Below are 26237 nucleotides of genomic sequence, written 5' to 3'. Positions count from 1 at the left end.
ATCCTTTTTAGTATTTTTTAGAGGTTAAAAGCGCTAAAAAAAACAGACAAGTGAAAGAGACTAACACCACAGAGCACTACTTGCAACTGAAGTTTACTCATAGAAAAACAAATATACCGTGAAATCGACATGTGATGAAAGGACTGCAACATCACACCAATGCTTATGAATCCACCATTTACTTTTCGAAAGATTTTAAAAATGCCACTTGAGAGTCAAACACGGATATCGATGGAGCGCTGACACACGTGCCTTCAACGCACTTCGTTATGAAAAACGCTTCGGATATCTCCCTTGTAGTCTTGTTTCAGTTTCTGCCTAAGATAATGGTGTTGTCAAACTTCGGGACACACCCACATCTGTTACAGTGTACTGCCAGATTTCCCCAAGGGTGACGATCTTACTGACAGTGCATGTTCCCTGAGCTTGTTATTTATACAATGACCCGATTGGCCTATGTGCGCTCTACCACATGATAAATAAGTCTTGTATACCACGCCTTTGCCGCACTCCACATACCTGGTCTTATGTTTCTTCTGACATACTCCGACCCTCATCCTACTTTTTCACATAGTCTGCCTGATTTCACACTACAGACTGCCCACATTCACACTATAGACTTACGCCGCAGTTGTGCAGACGTCGTCGAATGTTGTAGACACCAAAATGTGGTAAAGAGGGGTGCAGACGACACTTGCACCTGGCTCACGCCACACCAACCCAGCCCTTCGTTACGTGGAGAATCGCGCAACATCTCGTACCTCGTGATAGCCATGTTCTTGGCGGCCCAAAGCCAATGTTGCCGAACGGAGCCAAATTTTCAGTTTTAATTTCTGCTCCTGTTCAAAATAAATTAAAAAATGTATATAATATTTTGCAAAGCAAATGACGTGATGTCTTTTACTACTTAATGCGAAATCATCCTGAAATCTTTGGAATTGAGCAGAGTTCAGGGAGACACATATGTCCTTTGTATTTTGTGTTGTATGTTTTTAAATAAAATTGTTCCAGTTTTATTAGAAAAAAGTATGTTTGGGTCACTTTATACACCTCTGTGCGTCGTATTTCTGTTTTAGTGTACTAAAGCAGACCCAGTCACTTGCTGGTCAAATTGCTTGGCGTGCGCCGAAGGAAATGCAGGCGCGCCTCGTTTTCCTACCACATTGCTGCACCCAGGAGCGAGATGTGGCGCGTGCTGCGCAACATCAAGGAGCGCTGCCACAAGATGGACGACGTGAAACTTCTCACGGACCACGTGGTGCGAAGACTGCAGAGCCATCTCCGTGCGGCGCGTCTTGCCAGTGGCAGGTGAGGTGTGCCTCGGTTCCACTTGTGCCGACATCATGCGATCACTAGGACCACTGAAGAAGCTACACCTTAGAGTAGTGTCACTGGGGGTGGGGGGGTGGGGGAACCCAGTCAAATGGATGGATGTTAATGGCTACACCCTTTGTAACAAGCGGAAGTTTGCGCCACCTAGCCTAAGTCTAGAAAGACAAACATACGATTCCTCTCGCCCTTCTAAGCCAATTTTTTCCCCCAACTATCACCAGGCAGTGTGGGATATCACCAGGATGACCTTTGGGGGATCGGGCATAAAACTAATAAAACATCACCTGCCACTTTTCTCCCTGGCAAGGGAGTTGCCAATTTTCCTCTGGTCAAACCTTGTCAAAGTTACCCCAGCACCGGACCCACTGGGGGACAGGGTTGAGAACTTTGGACCAGAGCCACGTGGGAGGGAGTCACAATTTTCCTCTGTCCCGCCTGTCCCCAGCTGCACTAGCTAGTTGTGCATCATTCAATTTTCCCTAAATAATTTCCACCAATCTCCTAACCACATGTTTGTGACAAATTATTTTCTCTTCCGTCCTTCCATCGTCGCCAGTGAAACTCAGGGCCCTGACCAAATCTGCTACCCCTTTCGAGAGGGCAGGGCGAAGCCCCGTGCCTTCGAAACCAAGTGCTCTAGTGTCTCACTCTCATTATTGCAGGCAGCACATAATGTCTCTGTTTCCTGAAACTTAGCCCTATATGTCCTTGTCCTCAAAATTCCCGTTCTCGCCTCAAACAGTAAATAACTTCCCAGTAAATTGTTAAACACATTTTCCTTTCTTATGTCCTGTTTTTGTGACCTGTACATTGTTAGAGCTGATTTTTCCTGCATTCTTACCTCCCAGCTTTTTCTTTCTGCCTCTTTCACTCCCTTTTCCACTGAAGTAGTCTGCTCAGCCCCGTCACTAGTGTGTAGGTATTCAAATGTAAGCTTTTGGGTTTGGTGTGTCCATTTCACGTTTTAACTTTTCATGTATCAATGTTCCCCTGTACTCTCTCATTCGGTGTCTTTCCATGTGCTCCCAGTGCCAATCTGCCTACGCTTCTTTGTCGAATTTCTAATCCTGATTGAACCTCTGATTTCGTGCACGGTACTGCATTGCCAAAAGACAGTCCTGATACCATCCCTCCTTTCCATATATCCCTGACCTCTTTGTATCTATTATAGTTGCATAGTGCTTTGAGCTTCATAATAAATTAATTTTTTTTTCCTTTTCTAAATATATTCTCCTCATGTTCCTCTAGATATTTCCTTCCCCGATTGAACCAGACTCCCAGATATTTGTATTTTCCTACACTATTACAATGTTTTGTATCCTCAGGGATTCCCTCTTTTTGTCGTTAAACACAATTACTCCATACTTGTCACTACTAAACCTCATACCCAAGGTGTCCTCTTCCTCCACATATTCCGGCTAGTTCCTGTAACATACCCTGGTTAGCTGCCATAAGCACTATGCCATCCACATATATCAGTCCTGGTACTACCTGTATTACATTGCTTCCTCCTTTCATATAACTCGCATCGAAACCTAAGTTTCTGTGCTCTAATTTCTTTTTCATTTCTCTGAGATCTATCATGAAGAGCAGAGGTGACAATGGACCACCCTGCCTAAACCCTCTTTTTATTGCTGCGGGTTGTTTAGATTCTGCTTCCCATGTTATAACCACATTATTGTCTGTGTACATCTATTGAAGGAACCTACCCAATTTGGCATCTAAGTTACATTCGTTCAGTTGACACCAAAGGTTGTCCTGGCTCACATATTGTATGCTCCCTTGATGTGCAAAAAAGCTAACCATGAACGAGTTTGGTTCTTCATTGCTATTTCTATACATTGTGTGGCAATGAATAAGTTATCTTCCAGTCATCTATGCCTTCAAAATCCGTTTTGGAGCTCAGCCAGTACCGTATTTTCCGGTGTATAAGACACACTTTTTTTCCACAATTTTCGGCGGTGCATCTTATACACAGGTGCATCTTATATACTAATTTTTACTTAGAAACTTGCGAAAAGTGGGTGGTGCTTCTTATACACAGGTGTGTCTTATGCACCGGAAAATATGGTATTTGCATATTTTCTGCCCATTCCTTCTTTCACCGCTTTACTATCTGCTTATAGGTAATCTGTATAGAGCTGAGGTTACCGTTATAGGTGACCTCAGTTTTTAATGTTATCTTTGTTTCCTCTGCCTTTATATATTAGTATCATTTTACTTAGTTTCCAATCGTTGAGTACCTCTTCTGGTGTCTTAATGAGTTCCATGGGTATGTCGTCTGGGCCTGTCACTCTACCTGCTGGGACCTTACTTTCTGCCTTATCCCATTCTCTTGTGGTCGTCTCCATTGTTACCCCAATTCTGCTCCTTCTCTACACTGCTGCTGTCAGTGCTATCCACTGTCCCCCTCTGCTCAAGCTGGAAGAAAGCCTCTTCGATCGTCCGCCTAATATATTCCCGTGCCTCTTCCCCTCTCTGCTCTTCTCCCAAATCTGGTATTAACAGACTAGATGCTCTTTAAATCTTTTCTGATTAAGAAACAACACTACCTTAAAATTGTCTTGTTGCGTAAGATCAGTGTTGCCAGCTCCTGCTGTTGTTCGAAGACTTAGACTAACAGCAGAAAGTACCAGAACTCCCCAAGATTGGAACTAGGCCCGTTTGAATTGCGTTCAGCGACCAGATTAAGGCGAGGACTCTTGAAACATTGTGCATTGGAGCTCAATATTATTTAAGCGCAACATAAAAATGGCAATACCACCCTGGCCATTGCAGGGGCAGACGATTGTTTCACTTCTTTGGTTAGTCAGTGCCTGTGAAGTTCTGTGTTACAAATAGGGAACATTTATAAGCAGCTTTAGTGTAAACTATAGTTGTGAAAGGGAATGAATGAATGACTGCCACGATGTCATTAGACAACAGATCTGTCATTCCTCGTGGCGCCAAAAGCGATTCTGGGAATTGTCTGTAGCAGACGACAGAAACAATGCAGAGAAGTGGGCAAGGGCAGGCATGCCAGTGCACTAACCCCTCTCTTTCTTTTCAAGCGTAAAATATAGTTGTGAAAGGGAATGAATGAATGACTGCCACGATGGCATTAGACAACAGATCTGTCATTCCTCGTGGCGCCAAAAGCGATTCTGGGAATTGTCTGTAGCAGACGACAGAAACAATGCAGAGAAGTGGGCAAGGGCAGGCATGCCAGTGTACTAACCCCTCTCTTTCTTTTCAAGCGTTAAATATAGTTGTGAAAGGGAATGAATGAATGACTGCCACGATGGCATTAGACAACAGATCTGTCATTCCTCGTGGCGCCAAAAGCGATTCTGGGAATTGTCTGTAGCAGACGACAGAAACAATGCAGAGAAGTGGGCAAGGGCAGGCATGCCAGTGCACTAACCCCTCTCTTTCTTTTCAAGCAAGGAGCACGGAGGATTGTGCAAAATGTTCCCACAATTAGCTTCACTTGCAGCCCCTTAAAAGTTTTGCAAATGTTCTAGTGGGGCGAAGGGTGTTAATACCAGGGTGTAAGATAGACAGGTGGGGAAACGGCCCATAGAAGCCTACCGCAGCGCCGTGACCGGATTGTGTACTCGTCTGCTTCCGGGTACCCCCGATTTCCGACAGATGGCGCTGTGGCAAGAGGAAAAAAATCGGAATCGGATTTGCGCGGAACTTTATGGGAGAGTGCGGAAAATAAAACGAGAACACGAAAGTCCTCCATTGAAAATCCACGAGAAACCATCTCCGTCAGTTTAGTCGGTCGCCATCGGTCGCCCACCCGGAGTGAGAGTTCGCGGTGCTCCACATAGATGGCGCCACAGAAAAAGAGAAAACCGAGGGGGACACAATGCGGTCACTCATTCGGCTCTCGTTTCCCCACCTGTATATCTTACACCCTGGTTAATACTCTGTGCGTACCTTTGCTGTGCCTCCTCAATTCTGCTGAACGAAAGCAAACCTGATATTAACAGACAAGTTGCTCATTAAATCTCTTCCAATTAAAAAAAAAACAGTACCTTTAATTTTTTTTTTTTTCTTTTTAAGTTACATTTTAACACATAGTTTTATCAGCTTTCAAATATCCTGATGGATGCTGTCAGAAAGTTGCACTCCCGTTACTACAGTATTTGTTTTCAGAATTAATTCTTTCGGGTGTACAGGCACCATCTAATAAAGTTCAGCTTTCTGAACTTTCGAACGAGTTTATCTCAGTTTCACTTTTGGCATCAAATCTTCGTTCAGGAAAACTGTAATTTGACAATTAATTGGCGTGTGGAGCCAAGTTTTGAAGTTTCTGTGCTGAAATTTTGTAAGAAACAGTTGAGCTTTTTTTTGTGCATTTTCATGGTCTTTTATTATGAGAACCTACGGTATCCTCAACCTAATGCGTGCAAAAGAATTGGAACATTTTTCTCAAATTTTTATTTTTTATTAAAAATCTGTAATTTCTGTACTTTTTTCCCCATAGCCACGTGACATGGATGTTATACTGCTTGCTTCACCGATAGAACAGGCCATTATCATTTCCTTTTCTAAACGATAGTTTTCCTACGTGGGGGCGGGCACATTCTTTATTTTATGTACTTTCACTTAACTCTTTGAAGGATAAACTTGATAAAAACTTAACATGTCGTCCTCTTTCCCAGCTATGATTATGCCCTGAAAATGTCACATAAATAAGGCAAAAAAGTTTGCCTTCCTGAGTAGTGTCCTCCCTCTAAGCATCGTTGTCGAAACCCTTTCTTGCTCGTTCCGTCCCAGGAGCGGCGAGAAGCGCCCGTTCCCTCTGAGTCCATTCCTGGAAACCCCTGAAAAGGAGCTGGACCACCTCCGCCAAGTGTCCGACTTCCTGCTGGCGTTGCTCTTGCCGTCGGAGTACGCGCTCTGCATCTCAGTCAGACATCTTCTACGCGAGATACTGGCCTGTTTAGGTGGGCAGCTTTGGTGCAACTCCACAACTAATAAAATGCTAATCACACATTTGCATTTGAGTGTGATTGACCGCGTTGCAACTGCTTGTGTGACCGCCTACGACGAAAGGACACTCTGGCACCATCTATTGGGCAGCTTTGGAAACACTTCGATCTGTACATAACTAGACTGAAGGTTTTTGCAGTGTTTCCGCGATTAAATTGATGCACTGCTTATGAGAATTGGTTCCTACAACATTGTCAAAATTATTTCAAGCCCTTGGTGAGAAAATAGTGTGTAGAATGCCGGAAGTGTACTGAAATCAAAAGTGTTCCAGAGCTATCTGATAGATGGCACCAGTGTGCTCTCTCGTCGTAAGCAGTCGCAAGCAGTTGCAGGGTACTCGGTCGCGGTCAAGTGCAAATGCGTGGTCATGTGCAAATAGTGGATTTTGGCTGAATATTTTCGAATCAAATATTGAATAGTTTTTTCATGCTTTCCACTATTATACCATGCTTAAAGAAAAACCGAGCTGAACTCTTGAAGGTTGTTCACAAGCTTCCGCTTGTCCATTTCTGAACTCGGTTAATCTTGGGTACTATACTCACAAACTGTGGCGTGTAAACGACAAATTTGTTGCAGCTATCCCAATCAAGAGGATTTCTAAATCTGCTTGCTATATGCAAATGTTCTTTCCTCAATTTCAGATATGACACAAAAAAAAGGTGCCTTTTTAGCCCACAATGGGTGTGAAGAACGGAGTGCGGCCTTAGCACGGCTGCACCATCAGGAAGAGTGCGGCAGTGATGACTGAAGCGAAGGGGCAGGTCTTCCCTGTGTCGTCGAGTGGTTTAGAGAAGGGTTAATGTTGACATTTGGCAATGAACGGACAGGGGGACGCAAGCATACAAACGAGGCGAAGCTCTGCGAGGAAGGCAGGTGCAATGCAACTGGTTTTGGAAGAACATATTTCAGGTTTCAAATTGGGTTGTCCAAATCGTCCGCCTGTCTTCCATTTCACTATCACGGCACGCCAGCCGCTATACCTCATTTCACCTTACGATGAACTCCGGTGGTCTCTACGAGCCATCCAAGAGAACGAGCGCTGTGAACGTACTCGTCGCGTGACTACATGCCCGTGTCTCGCTGCGCCCCTTCTGAAGGTCACGCGACACCTGCACGGCATTGGGACGGGCAGTGGTGGCTCGTAGCAGCTGCTGTTATTCACCCTAAGGCGAAACGGGGTACATGACTTACGACCCGGCACAGACCACACAATCGGGCATGTTGGTCCCGGGTGCTAGAAGAGGAAATAAGAGTGTGCAACATGCCACCTCGCCTCTTTGGCATGCAGTGCAATTGTTGAATGGTGACCACAGACTTCTTTGCAAGAGAGCAAAACAAGCAGTGGCAAAAAAGCAGAATTGTGCAAACACTTTTGAACAATCCAATTTTAGTTATAGTATATATGTTTTTATAAAAGTAGCATAATTCGTAAAAGTAATTTGTTACATGAATTTTGAAAATACATTACAAATTACTGCCGTGAAAATGTAATGGGACAATTAAAAAATTACTTGAAAAAGTAATGAATTACAGTTAATCCGTTACTTGTGACGGATTTTTTTCTAAGTCTGCATGTATTCCCGCACAGGGATGGGCAGTATTTCAATTACAAGTATTTGAAATACATATTTCAAATACTTTGTGTATTTTGCATTTGTATTTAATTACAAATTGGGTAATGTATTTGACATGTGTATTTAAATACTAAAACGTGGGTATTTCAAATACAGTTGTAATTAAATACAATTTTGTGGGCGAAAATACATCTTTTAAATTTATTGTCGCTGTCCAGAGCAGGAAGAAAACTACGTTCTGCACCGTGTGCAGTGTATCTCAATAAAGCACAAGCGTTTAGTGACTTTATGACTACGGTGCTAGTCCAGGGCAAGAATAGTGACGAAATCGACGTTCACAGGCAGACTGGCTAAATAAGTGCCTGTGACAACTTGTGATGCTTTCCAGCCTGATTTCCATCCCTATTTTTGCCTGGAACATTCTAAATGCGCGGGTCGTCCAGATTTTCGTAACTGGTGCGAGTTGCAACAATAAAAAATTCTCTAGCTAGTGCTGCGCGTCTTGGTCGTCTCATTTCTTTGTTGGTCTATACCAAAATGTAATCAACCAAAAAAGCTGCGTGAAGCTCTGTACTTTTTTCACCTTTACGTCCAAGCTGATTACATTTTTTGTGTGATTATATTTCTATTACGTTACTAGAGCCTCGCACACTAACTCCCGAGTGTGCGATGCGAAATTAAATTGAGATACACAGAAACCTGTTGCAGGTGCCCTGAAGTCGCTGACGCAAATTTTGAGGAATGTATTTGGAAAAGTATTTGGAGGGGACCAAATACATTTGGTTGTATTTGTATCTTGTGCTTAAATGCTTTTTTGGAAATGTAATTAGATTCGTAATTCAATACATTTTTGATGAAGTATTTTGTATTTATATTTCGATACATATTTGCATGTATTTTGCCTATCCCTGCTCCCGCACAATCGCTGCCGGTTAGCCCCGTTGAGTGCTCTTCTCACCAAGCACCTCTGCACTGCGGGGAAGCAATTCCCGCGGAGCCCTCAATCTTGGCGGCTGTTGCTTTCCTGCGGTGCACGGGTGTCTGGTGAGAAGCACACTCAAAGGTGCTCGCCCGGCGCAATGAACACTTAAAAAATTACGAATATTGCATCGAACCGAATATCGAATAGCATAATATTCGAAACTGCTACTATTAGAATATTCTCACAACCCTACAAATGCATGAACCAGCATTTCTCCTCTTGCAGTGTTGCAGCCGACGGTGGAGATGGTGGCAGACCCGGACTACCTGAACCAGAAGCTGGTGTCGTACCTGCAGTGGCTGCAGGTGGAGAACGAGAAGCACAGCCGCACCTACGCCTACGCCGAGACCTGGGAGGATTTCATCTTCGTCATCGAGACCTGTACAGACGTCCAGGACCTCAAGCGCATGCGGTGAGCCCCTTTTCGAAACTTTTTCGCTTCTCGGCAGTCTCTTCTTGTGGTCTGCTGTAACCTTCTCTTAATTCAGTAATGCGAGCGTATATATCTTTCTAAAGATGAACTTGCACTAGAAGCACGAGTTCAAAACTAGGTTATTTTCCCCTGTACAGGTGTGCGGCCAAGTCTAACTCTGCTGAGGCCAGGGATCATTGCAATGAAATGTAGAGAGGTAGCGATGCCAGTTTATCTGCCTACCGGAATATCCTGAGATTCCCCATTCCCGAAAGATAGCCCACCGCTATTTTTAGCAAAATATGCTTCTTTTTTTTTTTCCAGAAGTACTGAAGCTAGCTTACTTTTAGTCATTGTAGGGCCCTGGCTAACGGTGACCTCGGCAAAAACAGTGTTACTTAAACACGGCGGGAGATAACCGAACATTGCCGACTGAGAAGGACTGCATTTTTTCAACCTTTTTTCATGGCCCATCAAAAGTGAACCCACTTTATGTTTTAAGGGGTGATGTGGGGCTTTAGAGTAATTTTTTTATTTATAAAGGAATACTTATCATATTATACACTGGTATAACACATCTCACACCTATTCCAAATATGCAATCAGATATTGAATATCTTTACTAGAACCCGAGTTATGGGAGATTGGCCTAATTTGATTAGGTCATTTGTTACGGGTCGTTAGAGAAAAAGTATTCGTAAATTATCAAAATTTTTAATGCAACTGTATTCACAAAGGTGTAATATGTGCGGTGATGCTATTTTAGATCTTAACTGAGAGGGTTATGTCACTAAAAAACGATCGCAATTATAGTGTAAAAGAGATGCTTTCTCATTATTTAAGAAAGTAATTAATTGGATAGAACTCTTAAGCTGGAAGGCTATAAAAATAGCATCACCGCACAGCTCCTTTCTTCGCGATTAAAAGGGCACCAAACGGGTTAATATTGTCCAAGACAAACTTCAGAAAACGCCTGTAAGGCATCGGTACTTGTGAAAAAAGTGTAAAGAGAAAAAAAAGCCCTTGAAGTATGTGTATTCCTACTGAATGTTCATAGAAAATTAAGACTTTATATTTTTCTTTCATACTTAAAAATTAGATAGAGCAATAATATTTTGCACAGAGCTGGGTGGGTATGTCTAAATTCCAGAAAAGCCATTTTCTCAAAAGTGAATTTTCTCCAACTTTTTACCATTTAAAGACCAGCCTCCCCCCTTAATCCGATTTGCTATCGATTTTAGGTAGGCTATCCCTTGGTATCTTACAATAATCTTTTCCCTTCTCACGCATTTTTTTTTTTAGGTTAGATGCTACTTTTAGAAGGGTCTTAGGCTTTTTTAGCTGGATCTACAACTATTACTGCTATTACTACTACTTCTACTACCATACCACTTTTCCTCTTCTTGAATTGTCTTTCTCTGATTGTTGAGTTAATTAGTCGCCAACCAATCTTTCGAACTTGGAGGGGACTTTAAAATTGTTCAAATAATCAAGCGGTCCGAAAAATCAATTTCAGCCAAAATATAAATTTTCCGTGCATATTCCTCTGCGTATTGGCCACTTTCCACTGGCTTGATGTCAATTTTAAGTTCTCGTGCAACTTCCGCTTTATATTGTTCACTTTTCACTTGTTTGTTAATCTGCGTGATCACTGTGCTGCACTTTGTTGGCGCCTTTGTTGGCACAAACAGCGAATTTGAAGTTGGCGCCATTTGGCACTATTTGGAGCCAATGTTTAGTCCACCAAGCTCGTTTTAATACTAAGCCTATCGACAAAAAAACTTTATGCTCAAAGACCATAAGAGCGGCAGATGGCCACTCTTTTTGCAGTTGCATTAGAAAAACACTGTCCACGAGAAGAACTGGAAGAGCCATAAGAATGGGCAGACGGTGGCCATGTCGGCTATAGCGGAACCGGAAAACCGGATTATAGTCTCAACCCAGCTTGTTTATTGTGTAGGACGTGGTATCGAGGCTACAGGGAAAACTCAAAACAACCAAAATAACAGTGATTAAGCTCGTAGCCACTGTTTTGTGACTGCAAACTGAGGAAATCTCGCAAATTAGGTCAGAAATATTGAACAATAAGCATTATGGTGTCCGGAATCTTGACCAGTGTTATTCATTAACTCTATGGGGTAAGTGGTGGTTCAGCGAAAACATCCGAATAATCAAGCATGTCCAAAAATCTGTCGGCAACTGTAATGTTTACCGTAAAATCCCGAGAGATAGCCCACCTAAAATCAAGAAAAAATCGGGTGAAAATATGTGGTGGGCCAACTTTCAGTGTACAATCAAGAAAAGTTGAAACCATTATATTTTTAGGTCATGCTTCCCTTCCAAGCTTGTTATCATGGCGAGGGGTAACGAAATAAAGATGACTGCTTCCCAGTCATCAATTATCGGGTATATCCCGCCGCAGCTAACTAGCCGCATTTACGCGCCAAGGCCATCATGGATCCCAGCACTACTATTACTAAAAGTGGGCTATCTTTCGGTGTTAAAAAAAATATATAAAATCAAGCAAAACATAGGGGTGGGCCACCTTTCGGGAGTGGGGCATCTCTCGGGATTTTACGGTATATATCTGTGTACATTCGTGTGTACATACAAAATGTATTTCCTATCAAGTAATTATGCACTTTTACTACCCTGCTGCGGTAATACCCGATGGGGGCTGCAGAATTAACTAAATAAAGAAATAAAATGATTGTTTATGAATGTAACTTCTAGCCCTTGCTAGTAAAGACACGGGAAGTCTTAAAACATAACGCACACCTTCTAATTATGTCTTTGCAGGAACTTTCAGTAATGAAGCTTGGAAAAAGGACTGAAAGAATGTGGGGAGGAAGACAAGGTGCTTTGTGCCATATGGCTTGTCTCAGTTCTTGTATTTTTTTCGGTCCTTTTTCTAAACTTTAAGATGAACTGACTGGCCCACTTGGCCACTTTATTGCCACTAGTATTTAATAGGCTGACTGAACATCAACACAAATGGCATGCTTGAACATAGATTATGCTTCTTGACAGTGTTGTGGGGCTAGGCATAGTTTTCTATTGTGACAACAAATTTTCATTCTATTGCTTCATTTGTGCACGAAATCTTTGAGTATCCACATACTGCATGGTACAAATGCATGTGTTAGCTTTAGCATAGATCTGTATCAATTTTCTAAATATTTTCTTTCCAGATTTAACATTGTCTCGGAGATAATGCAAGCCACTACAGCAAACAACCTGAAGAAAGCCAGGGGCATCAGTGAAGGTGGGCACTCATCTGTTCCGGTGGTGGTTTGCTTTCACGGCAGTGAAAGCAAACCATCATTTTGGCTGGACGAGTGTGACTTGTCATGGGCGATATTGGTGCAACCTTCCATGACAAGTACAGCTCTGGCCGGGTAGTTAAAGGGTTAAAAAATGTGGCAGTCTTCTTGTTTTTATTTGTTAGCAAACTTTTCCTATGTTTCTTAGTCTGCAAAAAAAAAAGTTTTTTCTTTATCGTTTTAGACAAGCAGTGTGAGCCCCAGAGCACGGCCAAAGGAGACCTCCTCAAGTCACGCAACCTGTCCAAGTACATCAAACAGGTAAGACCCAGCTGGCTGTGTAACCTATGGCAATGGTTGACAATAGTAGCAGAGCACTGTGCCCCTTATGGCTGGCTCAGATGTCTGCGTTCCGAGTATGACCGACTGCATTACGACCACGTATGAGGAGATGCTACTACGTGTTACCATGGCAACGTTCATCGTAACCTGTCATAACGGTCAGTCGTACCGAAAATGCTAATGTTTGAACCAACCTTTAGGTGCTTCAAAGCAGTGTTCTCCACGACCAACTTTGTGTATGCTAAAAGCCCTGAAAAAGATCAGTGTCTTTTTTGTTTCTTTTTTGTTACAAATATGAATTATGTGTCGCAGACCACTTGGTCTATGCCCAAATGTAGCACTAGTGGTCTATACCAGATTCAAAAGCTTAAGTGCTTGGCGTTATCTCATTTAAACATTATAAGCGATTTTCTGAAATTTTCAATGGAAATTTGGCAGCCAACGAAGCCCTCGAATATTTGGGGATGCATGGCGTCGGCTACCGAGGACAAGCCCCGTTTTCTCATTGAATACATTTCAGAAAATTGCCGTTAACCCTTGAATAAGGAAAGAGTTTGTTCTGATGCTTTGGATTCTTGTACTGACTGATAGCGCCACATTTGAGCAGAGACCGAGCATTCGACTTTGCATAGTTTGTTCCTGCAGGAAAAAAAAACTTAAATTTTTTTTTTTTTTGCGGAATGCTGTAGAACTTGGCATTTGAACCCCGTTGCATGCTCTCCCGTAACAGCTGACGTACGCCAAGGCGCTGTGCGAGAAACAGCTGCGCCTGGTGGGGGGCGTGGACTGGGCCCCAGCCACGGAAGAGCAGGAGAGCCTGCCTGGCCGCAAGGTGTTTGCCTTCTCCGTGCTCATGGAGTCTCCTGTCTGCAGGGACTACCTGGCACGCTTCCTCCAGGGCGAGGAGCTGGGGCGCTCTCTCCTCACGTGAGCATTTACCTCTTTGGTCCGGCCGCTCCGCTCCCTAACGGGGGGTTTTGGACTCTGACGTCGAGATCGGTGCCGCCCCGCAAATTCCTCGTTCTGGTAGTCATCGACGGGTTTGGAGCGGCAGGTACGCCTTTCAATTGTCCCACGTCGGGCGTAAGCTTTCTACTTTCGACGCTTTGATCAAACTGTTTCACTGTGGAGGATTACCAAGAAATGACACTGGAAGTAGGAAGACAATGTACACAAGTAAGCTCATGCTTGTGTACATCGTGCCGTCTTCCTAGTTCCAGTCTCGATTATTTTGCGATGCAGTGCAGTTCACTCAAAGTGCAAGAAACAACCAACTAGCCCGATTCTAAGTGTTCCCTACCTTTGATAACGCTTCGGCATCTCGTGAGTTCCGAACGCACGTGCGCAGGCAAAGCGTGGCAGACGGCAACTTGCGCGCACTGGAGGCTGGGCATTCGAAAGGGACACCCCGCATTTCTCACACTGTCGATGACCCCACTTGTAAATCGAGCTGCTGTTGGGCCGACGGAAGGAATCGAGACAAATTTGCACGTCGAGATTTGGTGTTCTTGCGTCCAGTCGGCGACGTTAGACCGGCTTGGACAAGAGGCAAGACGCACGACTTCGTGTGACTATCAGATAATCGCTGACAAGGCTTGCTGGATACGTAGGGAAGCTATTAATGAGCGTTTAACTTCCACACTTTGATAAAGGGTGATGATGATTATTACTGAAGCTCTGTGTGGTATTAGTAAAGACATTGCTGCCTTCGGAGCTCTTAATTGACTAAGTATGCTGAAGTAGTAAGCCTTATTTCAATTGCTGTGTAAGGACGCAACTGTAACTACAATACATACAAGGACTTTTCTCGGGGGGGGGGGGCAAGCGGGCGGGCGGGCGGGCGGGCGGGCGGGCGGGCGGGCGGGCGGGCGGGCGGGCGGGCGGGGGGGGGGGGGGGGGGGGGGGGGGCGGGCGGGGGGCGGGGGGGGGGGGGGCGGGGGCGGGGCGGGGCGGGCGGGGCGGGGGGAGGGGAGGGGAGGGGAGGAGGGGGAGGGGGAGGGGAATGAAATTTTGTTGGCATATAGGTGAAAACAAGAGAGTAAGTCTGTCCTATGGCAGCATTAGAGAACAATAACCGTGGAAACTTTGAACTCAATGGCAAACATCGATTGCTTCAGGTTTTGGCAAGATGTGGAGGAAATGTGGCTCTCAAACAAGGTGAGTCTCCTGCTTTTTTTTTTTATGTTCTTTTATAACCTCTATGTAGGGTCCCAATAAAGTAGCTAAAACTGTGATAAGCTGCTATAATGGTGCTACAAGCCCAACATGTGGTGGCAAAGTGAACTGATAAAATGAGTGAGTGCTAAAGATTCTGTTTGGTAAAACAGACTTGATCGTGCAGGGACGGCACTTTATAGTACTCAACTCCCAGATTTTTTTTTTTTTTTTGGGGGGGGGGGGAAGAGAAGAGGCATCGAATAGCTTTTTATTGCTTTTGTAGACAGATGTGGCTCACATGTCCATTGAGCATGACAATTAGTAGAGAAGAGGCTAGGAATCCAGTCACCAAGGATGAAGTCACTTTTCTATTTCTTTTTATAGGATGAGTGGCATCAGAGAGGCAATGAGATCTACCAGCGTTACATCAAGCGCCCTTGGCCAGGCGTTCGTCTCTCCAAGGGAGTCTTGCGTGGCATTGAGGCTTTCATCATGGCCAATAAGGTGACTGCTTCCAGTATTTTTCTCTTCCAGCAAACAACTGGTCTTTACTAGGGAGCCTTCATGCGTGGCTCCTTAATCTTAACTGGTGGAAGCTTTTTTTTTTACCAAATTAATAAATGTGGTAGAGATTGGCCAGAAACTGCATGGCACAGTGAATAAGTTTGCTTTGCGTCTTTTATTTCCAACTTTTGTAATGGCAGAGGGACACCAATGTGATGTTCAACATAGGTAGTTTTCTGGTTTGTTGTACCATATAGAATGAAAAAAAATGGGACACATTCATGCATACCACTTGTTTCATGATTGGAGACTTTTTTTGCAGAGGATATATGCGGGGCTATAGTAAATTACAGCTCGAGAAGATAGGGTGAGGGAAAGGAAGGTTGGGGAGGAAGAAGCAGACATAATGCTGGAGAGAAGAGGGGGAAACCTCCTCTCTTTGGTGTTCTGTCTGCTTCCACCTCCCCGGCCTTCCTTTCCCTTGCCCTACCTTCTTGAGTTGCAACATACTATAGTTTCATAAAAACTGTCCCCAGAAAGTGTAACAGAAGTGCAACAAATATAATGGAAGTGTAACACAGAACCCTAACATAAGTGCACCAGGTGGAACACAATTCCCTCGCTAAATTTAGCAGGAAAATGGGATTGCTGTATAAGGCCATATGACCATGTGACCAAAACACATGGTACAAAGAGCCAATTTAGCCAACGGTGTTCATGTGACATCATCAGCATGCCACTCTTCACATGGCATCATGACATGACACTGACTTCATGTAGAATGACATTACAGTGTCATCTGATGTCTCCATGTCATGTGACACCATGTGTGTCACGCTAACCCAGCACAACGCAAAACAATGTGTACATTCTTATATCCAAACTTTATCTTAATATTAATGTGCAGCTTTTTTTTCAAAATATATTTTGTTTTGTTTTATTAAGAAACATAAACCGGCCACGGTTTTGTCGTAGGGTCCAGAGGCGTTTCGTCAGGCCCAACAAGAGGTGTATCAGGCCATTGAAGAGCGCTACTACCACTCGTTCCTTGTGAGCGAGGCTTACCACAACATGATCCTGGAGACTCAGCGACTCAACCTCGACCTTGGCTCCTCCAGAGAAGGTGTGTCTCCTGTTTCCGCTCATCAACCTCATTAACGAAAAGGGGGGGGGTTCAGTTGTGAAATAGCAGATGTTTTAACACAGAATGTGTTGTTGCCAAGATTCCGTAAAAAACCCTCATGTTCCAGCATAAAATTTCAGTGTCGCATTTTACACAAGGTTTAAAGTTGCATGTAAACATATAAGCCCATAATGCTCATTTAAAACAAAAACATAAAAAGGAGACCCCAGTGGAAACAGTAAAACAGTGTACATTAATTTGATAAAGCCAGTCACAATTGTCCTCACCACCAGATTAGCGAATCACATGTTGTCACATAGCCAATCACACAGGTTTTCACCACCAGCATAGTCACATCTCCTCACTGTCACCATAGCCAATTATGTGTTGTTTGCAAAACCACTCTCATCTGTCATCACTGCCAGTGTATCCAATCACATGGTTTTTAGCATATCTACTTACTCGTGTCATCACTGCAGTGTATCTAATCAAGTGTTTTTAGCACAGCCAATCATAGCTGTCCTGACCACTGGTATAGTCAATCATATGTTGTTAGCATAGCCAATTAATCTGTTCTCACCACCAGCATAACCAATCACACATTAACACAGCCATTCATATGTCTTCACCACCAGCATAGCCAATTGCATCTCTTCCTGCCAATATTTCCAGAGGAAAGAGAGACGCCCCAGGCAGAAGAGCGTGCTCCACTGCCCTCTGGATTACCGCATCCCCCTACGGTAACAGAGTGCTGCAGCCTGGCGCAGGAGCGACTCTCGCGCTTGGAGGCCCGCATGGACGAGAAGCGGAGGGCGCTGCAGGCACTGCATGCCACTTTAGACTCGGACCCCAAGGTACGCTCGGATCATGGTGTAAGGCACTCATTGGGTGAGGACACTCAGCGCAGCGAACGCTGCAACGCGATCGACCAGATCAAGTTCAACTGAGGCGCGCCGAAGTAACCTATGCTGACTGCATCGCTGCCAGCTAGACGGTGCAAATAAGGCAAAATGAAACAAACAAGAGCAAGAAAAGTTCCCGATTGCCATGACACTTGGACGTGCGCTCTTTCCGCTCGACGCGTCTGCTCCGACCTCGACGGACGCTGGTTTGAACACTGTACCAGAGATCTCTCCGCTTGAATGCGCTAAAAAAGCTGTTCTTGCCGCTGTTGAGCCACAGAGCTAGGGTCAGTGATGAACCTGTGTCTAGGCAACATGCATAGCGTAAGTGCCAAGTTCTACGTTTTGCGCCACACCCACAAGACGACTTTAGAAACAAGCATGTTTCGTATAAAGAAGCATGAGAGACCCAGCCTGCAACAGACTTCCGCCAGCCGTTCGTAAAAGTCATCTGGTGGCGCCGTTTGCGACCAAGGCAAGGAGAGAACTTTATCTGGCATCTGTGGCACAAAACTATTGATACCTATACTATATATCTAGGGTTCCGTGCTCTTGGATAAATCCGATAACATCCTAAAAAGATGCGCCGGTAAAATGTTCTTCGATGCGGGTTTATCCGACAAACTTCAAAATTGTAAGTCACAATAAAAAAAAAGGGGGGGGGGGGGGGGGAGCAGTTTTCTGCAAATAACTAAGTTTGGTCAGAGTCCAGGCTCAGCTGTCATCAGGAGAGACCTTCCCAGATTCCTTCAAAATCTCGCAGTATTGACTAAAGAAGTTTCGCCGTTTATCCCGTCAGGGTTCGTTCAGGACAATGGTGCGTTGTAATTCTGGGTTACGACACAAACCACTGTTTTATTTATCAGATTGAACTTTTTACAGGAAAATTCTTGGAGGAAAGTAGGGTTGTGATTTGATAACCTTGAAAGCTATGAACTCTAAGGTTTCATAAGGGGACAGCTGAGGATTCCATCTCGCCACTCCACACCATGCAGCCTCAGAAAGAACTGGTAAAATAGGAGGAAAAGAAAACAAGCTTTCCAATGACTATGTCAAGTGTAATGTCCTCTCTCAAGTTTTGTTATGGGACAGTTAGTATTGTCACGAATCACAATTGATGAGGCGACGAAAACTGAAGCAAACTAAACGATTAATGTGGCGAACTTGTGCCAAAAACAAAATAGAAAGAAGGCTAGCATCGCAGGCGTCGATGGCGGCGAAGCAGCAGGATCAAACGCTGGGGCGAGACTGACTCCAGCTCGCCGCGCAGAGCACCTTTTGTGTCCGCGTGGGTTTCTGGAATATTCGGCGTAGAACTTTTGGCGTGTAGAGCATTCATAACTTGATCAGACGACAATGTTCTCGAGCTTAGAAGAACGCCAAGTTGAAATAATAAATAAAAGAACATTACACTCCCTGAAATTGAACCTGGTACCTCCGCGCGACAGCCAAGCGCAGTAACCATTCGGCCACATACGCGCTCGCTCAGCGACGCGCGTGGCAATATTATTAATTCATGGCAAGGGTGCCAATGTCATGTGGTACGCTTGCGTTTTTCTAAATCTAGGGCAGGGTTATAGTATATATTTTTATTTTCAATCTTGAAAATTTGGAAACATGGCAAAAATAAACTTCTTACTTTGGAGAATTTGGAATATAACAAACGTAAACTTCAATAAACTTGGAATATTCATAAAAAAAAAAAAATAGGCTAGAAAAACACCCTCCGAATTTCACGAGCAATAAACTCCGAAAGCGTGGAATCCTCTATATATCTTATACCCTGGCTCGATGTACACATAGAAAAGCATAAGCTTAATTTTCATCAGCTTCTCTTAACGAAACCATTTTGTGTCTTTTCTTGTGTAGATCATGAAAATAAGGTGGCATCTCCTCCTGTCAGTCATCACATTTCTATCTGTCTTTTCCACCCATGGCATCACCCGTTTTGAATTGCCTTTCCGGACTTATCGTCGACGTCACCGAGAGTGCCAAACTTAAATATGTGTTTTCTTTTAAGGCGGAAGCCTTACTTGTCTCGTTAAGTGAAAAAGCGGCAGCGTTGTGCCTCAGAAATAAAACAGAAAGAAAAGCACAGCAACGCAGGTACTTTGTCACGGAAGCCGTCGTCGCGCCGGCGGGGTTCGTCGCGCCGGCTTCAGTGATGAACGCCACTGCGCAACCGCGCCTGCGCAGTGGGGGAGCGTGATGTCATGCTAAAAGGGAAGACGTGGCGCGCTGCTTGTAGGAATGCTTCCGCATTCCTACGCGTAAGCAGTCTTAAGTGTCTCTGCCGACTTTTTGATGTGTTTACCTGCCCGATTCTTGTTTTTTAGTGTAATATTTAGACAATCTATTCTCTCCACTCTGTAATGCGTTTGGGCCCAGAGGGGAAATAACTTGCACTTGCTTGCATTGATGAAGGAAAGAACTTGAAATCAGCCATTGCTCTAGTTTGTTTTGGGGCACAAGCACATGAAAGTGTAACAGTGAAAAATCGCTTCCGTCTAGCATCTTTTCTAACTTCCACACTTGGCAGTGTGATGTCTGGCCCGTTGAAACGTAAAGGAACTTCTTTTCAGCAGCTTTTTCTTCTCGACTTCCTTTTTTTTCTTTAATGGGTCTGGTGCCCATTGTTTCAGCTCTCTAATACCAAACAAATTTTTTAAATTTTCATTGTTTCAGGTTTGGTGACGTCGACACTTAAAATTCCCTTCACAAGTTGTGCAGAAATGTCTAACTTCATGTCCACCGAATTGTTGAACTTGTTCGAGACTACAGTGGAATCTCATTAATTCAAACTTTCTTAATTCAAACTCTCGGATAATACAAACTAACATCCAGGTCCCGTCCTATGTGTTTCTATGAAGGAAACTCCCGGTAATGCAAACTTTGCAGTATTTAAACAAAGTTTTGGTCTTCTTTGGGTTCAAATTAACGAGATTCCACTGTATACACGTCAATATGCTTGGCACACTGCACAGTGCGATCTATGAAAACGCAACATTGATTTCGCATTTTTCTCAATGCACACTAATATAAAACACAGATTTTTTTTTCAGCCGAAGCTGGTGCTCCACATGAGCATGCTCGATTACAACCACAGTTTTGATGACAGAACCCTCTGGTGCACAATCCTGCCAACTCTGTTATGCACTGCGTAGGGCTTTCTAAAGTCCTGCCTGAAAGAAAAAAAAGAAGACTCAGATGCAGAAACACTTTGAGCGAATGAACAGCATCCTCTCTCGAACGCAGATGGTGCAAACCCTCGAAAAGGAGATGGAGTCAATGCGTGGGCAGTGCGATCGCCTGGCCGCTTACATAGAACGGCTTCAAGCCTGGATTCAGGGCTTGGGACTCTGGACGGCAAGCATACACAGCTCACAGGTGCACATCATTTACGGTATTTCTCTTCATACTTGAAGTTGACTTTGTGGGGGCGCTCGCGCGCTCGGGCGGAGTGGAGGCGCTGAAAGCACCGCGCCCCCCACTCTTGCCCAGCAGCCAGTCGCCGCTGGGGAGCCGACAGGTAATAAACACTTTTGTTGTTAAACTGGATTCCGGGTGTCATACCTCCCTACGGGCAGCAGCAAGGCCAAACCGCTGCAACTTTCATTTACTATTTTGGACTCTGGGTGACGAGACCTGGAAAATGCAAAGTTCATGGGGGCTATTGGTAAGAAAGTTTTGCTTACGGCGCTTTTCTCTACTCGTACTCTGAATAGAGCTGCATGCTCTACTTAGTTCCACTTGAAATCCTAGCGCAGTCAAGTTTTGCAGATGGACGCACACAGACTGAAACTGCAACGTCGATCGAGGCAAACTTTCTGCGTTTGGTTGAACTATAAGGCAGTGACACACCCGTAGAGAAATGATGTATGCAGTGATGTTGCGCTTTCGGCACAGTGATTGGATTTGTTGGTTCCTAGCTTCGGCGGCACTACAACGTATTTTGAAACAAAGTTATATTACAACTTTTCAGTACATCGGAACATACCACACTAAGTACTTGTAACTGGTCTTGTCTAAAAGGCCTCGGGATGTCAACAAATTTTTTTGTTAAGAGACTTGGCTTCTTTTGGGCCTTAAAGCAGCTTGGTAGTCTTTTAGCTCAATGTCAGGTGCCACTTTTAAAGCCACTTTTAAAAGCGCTTTTTTTTTTTTTTTTAACTGCATGTGGGTATTTTTGCATCATTTTATTAATATCTTCAATATGACAGTGTTCAGGGATCCTACTTTAGGTCATTACATAATTAAACACAAGAAAATAGAAAATTGCAAATAAAAAATTTTTGCTGGAAGTTTTTTTTTTTGCAACTTAGGAATTAATATTTTAGTGTGTTTGCGATGTGTTGCATTGACGTGTCCATTTCAGCTTGTGAAGGACAGTAACCTGAAGCTGGTGCCATACTTTGCCATCCTGGTGAGCGTTCCAGACAGCAGTCGCTCGGGCTGGGTGGTCACCAAGACCATTCCGGACTTCCACTGCCTTCAACAGCGTCTTCTTCCTGTAAGCCATGACCCTGGTAACAGGGACAAACATAGGCGAATAGAGGATTTTGGGTCCGAATCGAATTCAAAGCGAATAGTGATTTTGGCCGAATAATTTCGAATCAAATAGTTTGAATAGTACAAGCAACAAATACCACAAGATATGTTTAAACTATAGTTTTATATTTGCCCTTATTTCATATTAGAAGTACTCTAATTGTTAATTTCAAGTGTATTGAGTTTGGGAGCACGAAATCGTCAAAATGGTCGGAAGCTTGCGCCACTTGGCCGGAAATCCAAGCCAGAGTAAGTCAAACCCGTTTATATCGAACTCGCAAAAAAATGCCTACTAGTTAGATATGCGTAAAATTCAATATAAAAGTTTTAATGAATTTGACTTTCAAAAATCCACTTTCTGCTAAAATATTACACAATGAAGTAGCCTTGCATCTTCTGCTGCTTTTTCTTCATTGCATCCACGATAACAATATTTTTCTGTGCTATCGGCAAACTCCAAAATGCTGAGGTCTTCTATATTCGCGCATTAGCGCCAAACTATGCTGAGAGCACGGAGCACGTCCGAGCGGGAGCACCTTCTTTTGCAGAGCGCTGTTTTGCTCTGCAAGTTGGCTTTCCCCTACAACTAGGGTGACCACCTTGCTGCTAGTGAAATGCGGGACACGTGGTTCAGAGAAGGGGGGGGGGGGGGGGGGGGGGGGTTATTAAGACGCACACAACAAACCAAGGCTCTGTTAACACATTTATTATCCCATACTGTTTATACACTTGCTATTAGTAATCTAGCAATTAAGCTCAAATAACTTTCACTACCAGTGATAGATTATTTTGAATGCCAAAGATGGTATTAGATGTGGCGAAGTTGAAAACATAAAAATCGACTGTACCAGAACTCAATGCATCAAATAAAAATAAGAAACAGTAAATATTTTTCTGGTTATTGTTTCCTGTCCACGCTTACTTCTATCAACATAGTCCTACACAAACTTTTAACATTACATTCTTTTGCGACCGTTGCATGTCTGGCTGCCTTCACTAAAAAAAAAAAAAAGAAATCCACAGCACACCTTTCGCATTGGCACGGCAATTTGAAAATAATTACGAAAATAATTACAATATTTTATATTTAAACATTTGGCGAGAACTTTTCCCACCAAAGGCAGAGATATTTTCCCACCAAAGGCAGAGGCACAACGGCGCATGCGCGTCGGTCCTCTTGCAAGAACGACGGTCGCTTCCCGCAATGCTTGGATAGATCATAGAGCATGGCGTACCATTTCGATTCACGCAATTACTAGCGACCTCCGCACTTCCCCGTGCCCCATTTTTCGGCAGCACCGTGAGTTGCGGGTGAATTTTACGACAGTGTGAAATGCGGGACATTTTGTAGATTTGGGAGTTCCTCACGGGACGTGGGATACGAGCCTACAATGCGGGACAGTCCCGCGAGTCGTGGGACGGGTGGTCACCCTACCTACAACAGGTAAGGGGAAAACCAGCTAGCAAAAAATTTTTTTTTTTTTTTGGCAATTGCGTTAATTGCTTGGAAGAAAAATTAATATTTTCTTTTGCGGACGGAGCGGGGTGAAGGAGCACGGAGCACCCTCTCTTCGCTCCCTCCGCAAAAGCTATATTTTCTTTTCTTTCCTGCAATAAACGTGGCCGCCCGGAAAAAAAAAAAAAGCTAGTTTGCTCTGCAAGCTTGCTTTCCCCCAAAGCGAGCGGGCGCGTTGGGGGAAAGCCAGCTTGCAGAGCAAACTGGCTTTTTTTTTTTTGTTTTTCCGGGCGACCGCGTTGATTGCAGGAAAGAAAAGAAAATATAGCTTTTGCGGAGGGAGCGGAGAGAGGGTGCTCTTGGCGCTCTTGGCAGTTCGATCTATCAGTAGCGGCTGCTATTTTTGTTCGACGCAACCATAGTTTTTGCTATATATTATCACTGTAACATTACTGTGCACAACAATTGTTCGATATAAGGAATAATTCGATGTCAACGGGTTCAATACAGTCGGGTTTGACTGTATTTAGAAAGATTGAATAATCCTATATTGTCGAATGTTTAGATATTGTCTAATAATTCGATTTTGTTAAATACTTAAATTCGATTCGAAGCAAATGCCGAATAGAACAGAATTCGATTGGCTATTCGTAATAACCGAATATTCGCCCATCGCTAAACAGGGATGCTTCATTTCAGTGTGCCTAAATTTGAGAGTGTTTCCAACTGCTCGATCGAAGTCGCGAAGTGTTGAACGCCTACGAGTGTTTCCCCCTCACTCCGCCTATCTTCCTGCTATCCTCCCTACCGCACAACACTGCACGCATGCGCACATGCATCCAATGTGCGCAGGGCGTGTCTGCCATTTGGTTGCAAGTGCTCTCCATGGTTTGAGTTGCTCCCTTTCTCAAATCTAGGCTCTCTTCTTTTGTTGCAAACAGATGGAGCTTGCACAGTATGCACAGCTGATGTCCATTCAAATAGGCCTTACCTAATACAGTAATCTTCCGTTATAACAAAGTCAACGGGACTGCAAAGAAATTCTATATAAGTGGTAATTCGATAAAAGTGATAGAGCCAAAAAAAAAACTGCCAGCAGCCTTGAAGGTGGGCAGGAACACTGCAGAACACTCTGACCGTATTATTTTATCAAACAAAGATTGGTTATGAACATCTCGTGGCAGCATACCGAGTAAAAAAATAATTAAGTGGAGCAGTGATGTGATTGCTGCGCCAATTGCGCCAAACTGCGCCAAGGGGCCAACCCTGCTACATCCCGCTACATTTTGCCAAAATATGGGTATTCTGCGCCAAGCCTGCGCCAAAGGACCAAATTTGGTCGCCGTTCAAAAGTGAAACTAAACTGAATGCCGTAATTGAGCATGCGTGAGCTAGGTGGCGCAAGCGGCCGCCCGACACAAAGTACCCTGCATCAATGGTTCGTCCAATCTTTCATGTTTCTTCCCGCCGTCTCTCGTTTCGCACTCTCATCTCGCGCTCTCGTCTCGCGTATTTTAAAACTTTTTCAACGATAGACGCGGGCGTGTGCCGAACGCTCCGACGGTACCGCGCCAGGCACCAGGCCGTCATGCTGTGAAACGAAACCACGTTCGTTTGTTTTTTTTTGCGCTGCGCGAGAGTTACTTAGTGAGCTGAAGCACTCACTCCTGAAAGCAATGACCGTGGTCGCGCGATGTCGGGTGTTGTTGTCCCCACGTCGCTGCAGATATGGCGCTTTTTAAACTGAAATGTAAGGACTGCCGCATGTTCATCAACATTCCTGTTCTTGTTTAAATCATACACTACTACGAAAATCCCTTTTTATTTAACTCAAAGAGTGCTGTGTCGAAGTATTGATTACCTAGGTTTCCCTCAGTAGGCTTTTTTTCTTTTTTTTTTTTTTTGAGAGGGACCCCGGTACGTTAAAAATCTTCTGTGAAAGAAAGTTGGTGAAGAGTTGTGAGCTAAAGCAAAGAAGACCGTGTCTGCACGTGGAACCCGCGCTTGTTTGTCTCGAGTTCAGTCGTTGCACGATGTGCTGCAAGAACTTTTTGACTCTAGCTCGCAATCTCTTGCATCGATGCGCTCAGGTTCTTTTTTTCTGTGTTTAGCTTGTACCTTGCCCTGTCGGCCTGGCAGGCACGTGCCGCTGGACTGTTTGTTTTTTTTGCCGTAGGCTGGACAGTTACATCGTTACATTTCGCATACAATTTTGGGAACCAGTTGGCGACGGAGCGGAGTGGTATGGTTTCGGTTTCGATCGAACAGCCACTCCGCTTGTGGGACGAAGCACGTGTAACTGCAAGCCTGCCGAAGTTGCCCTCATGTGCATGCGAACATGATTGCACGACAGAGGCACCAGCCGGGACGTTTGCAATCTATGGTTTCACGTTTGCTTACTTTTGACGATAATCTGGCACGTCGGGGAACAGTAAAACGGTGGCAAGCAGATTTTTGGAATTGCTCGGGAACGCCTGCAGCAATGTACGCTTGTGGGATATCTCAATGTCTCCGTTGAGACATTGGAAGTGGACATTCATTACTGGCCGGAAATAAAGCGAGGCTTGCAGCAACCTTGCAGAAAGTTTCGCAAAGCAAAAAGAAAAGCACCCGCTTGTCGTAATGCACCTTGTCTTGTGTACAATATCGCATTGCACTG

At 44.1% G+C, this 26237-nt stretch overlaps 2 protein-coding genes across 3 annotated transcripts in view; both read left to right on the top strand.

The window, feature by feature from the left end:
* LOC8051012 overlaps positions 1–26237 on the top strand; it is a gene marked incomplete in the record, with an annotated part of 650797 nt that overhangs the window by 408745 nt on the left and 215815 nt on the right.
* The window catches only part of LOC8051624 (sorting nexin-25), a 49621-nt gene that overhangs the window by 5195 nt on the left and 18189 nt on the right, over positions 1–26237 (top strand). Inside the window, exons 4-15 of one of the 2 annotated variants that reach the window (XM_029970665.4) lie at positions 1177–1308; positions 6100–6269; positions 9097–9283; positions 12475–12548; positions 12791–12867; positions 13619–13815; positions 15006–15045; positions 15430–15549; positions 16525–16672; positions 17345–17526; positions 20830–20961; positions 21950–22084. In XM_029970665.4, the coding sequence (XP_029826525.2) occupies positions 1177–1308; positions 6100–6269; positions 9097–9283; positions 12475–12548; positions 12791–12867; positions 13619–13815; positions 15006–15045; positions 15430–15549; positions 16525–16672; positions 17345–17526; positions 20830–20961; positions 21950–22084 (1594 nt within the window). Of the gene's footprint in view, positions 1–1131; positions 1309–6099; positions 6270–9096; positions 9284–12474; positions 12549–12790; positions 12868–13618; positions 13816–15005; positions 15046–15429; positions 15550–16524; positions 16673–17344; positions 17527–20829; positions 20962–21949; positions 22085–26237 lie in introns of both variants that reach the window. The other variant, XM_029970651.2, reaches the window with a different exon arrangement.

The sequence above is a fragment of the Ixodes scapularis genome, unplaced genomic scaffold (assembly GCF_016920785.2).
Source record: "Ixodes scapularis isolate PalLabHiFi unplaced genomic scaffold, ASM1692078v2 PGA_scaffold13__105_contigs__length_92229423, whole genome shotgun sequence".
NCBI classification, from domain to species: domain Eukaryota; kingdom Metazoa; phylum Arthropoda; class Arachnida; order Ixodida; family Ixodidae; genus Ixodes; species Ixodes scapularis.
This window is presented reverse-complemented; position numbering and strand designations above follow the sequence as displayed.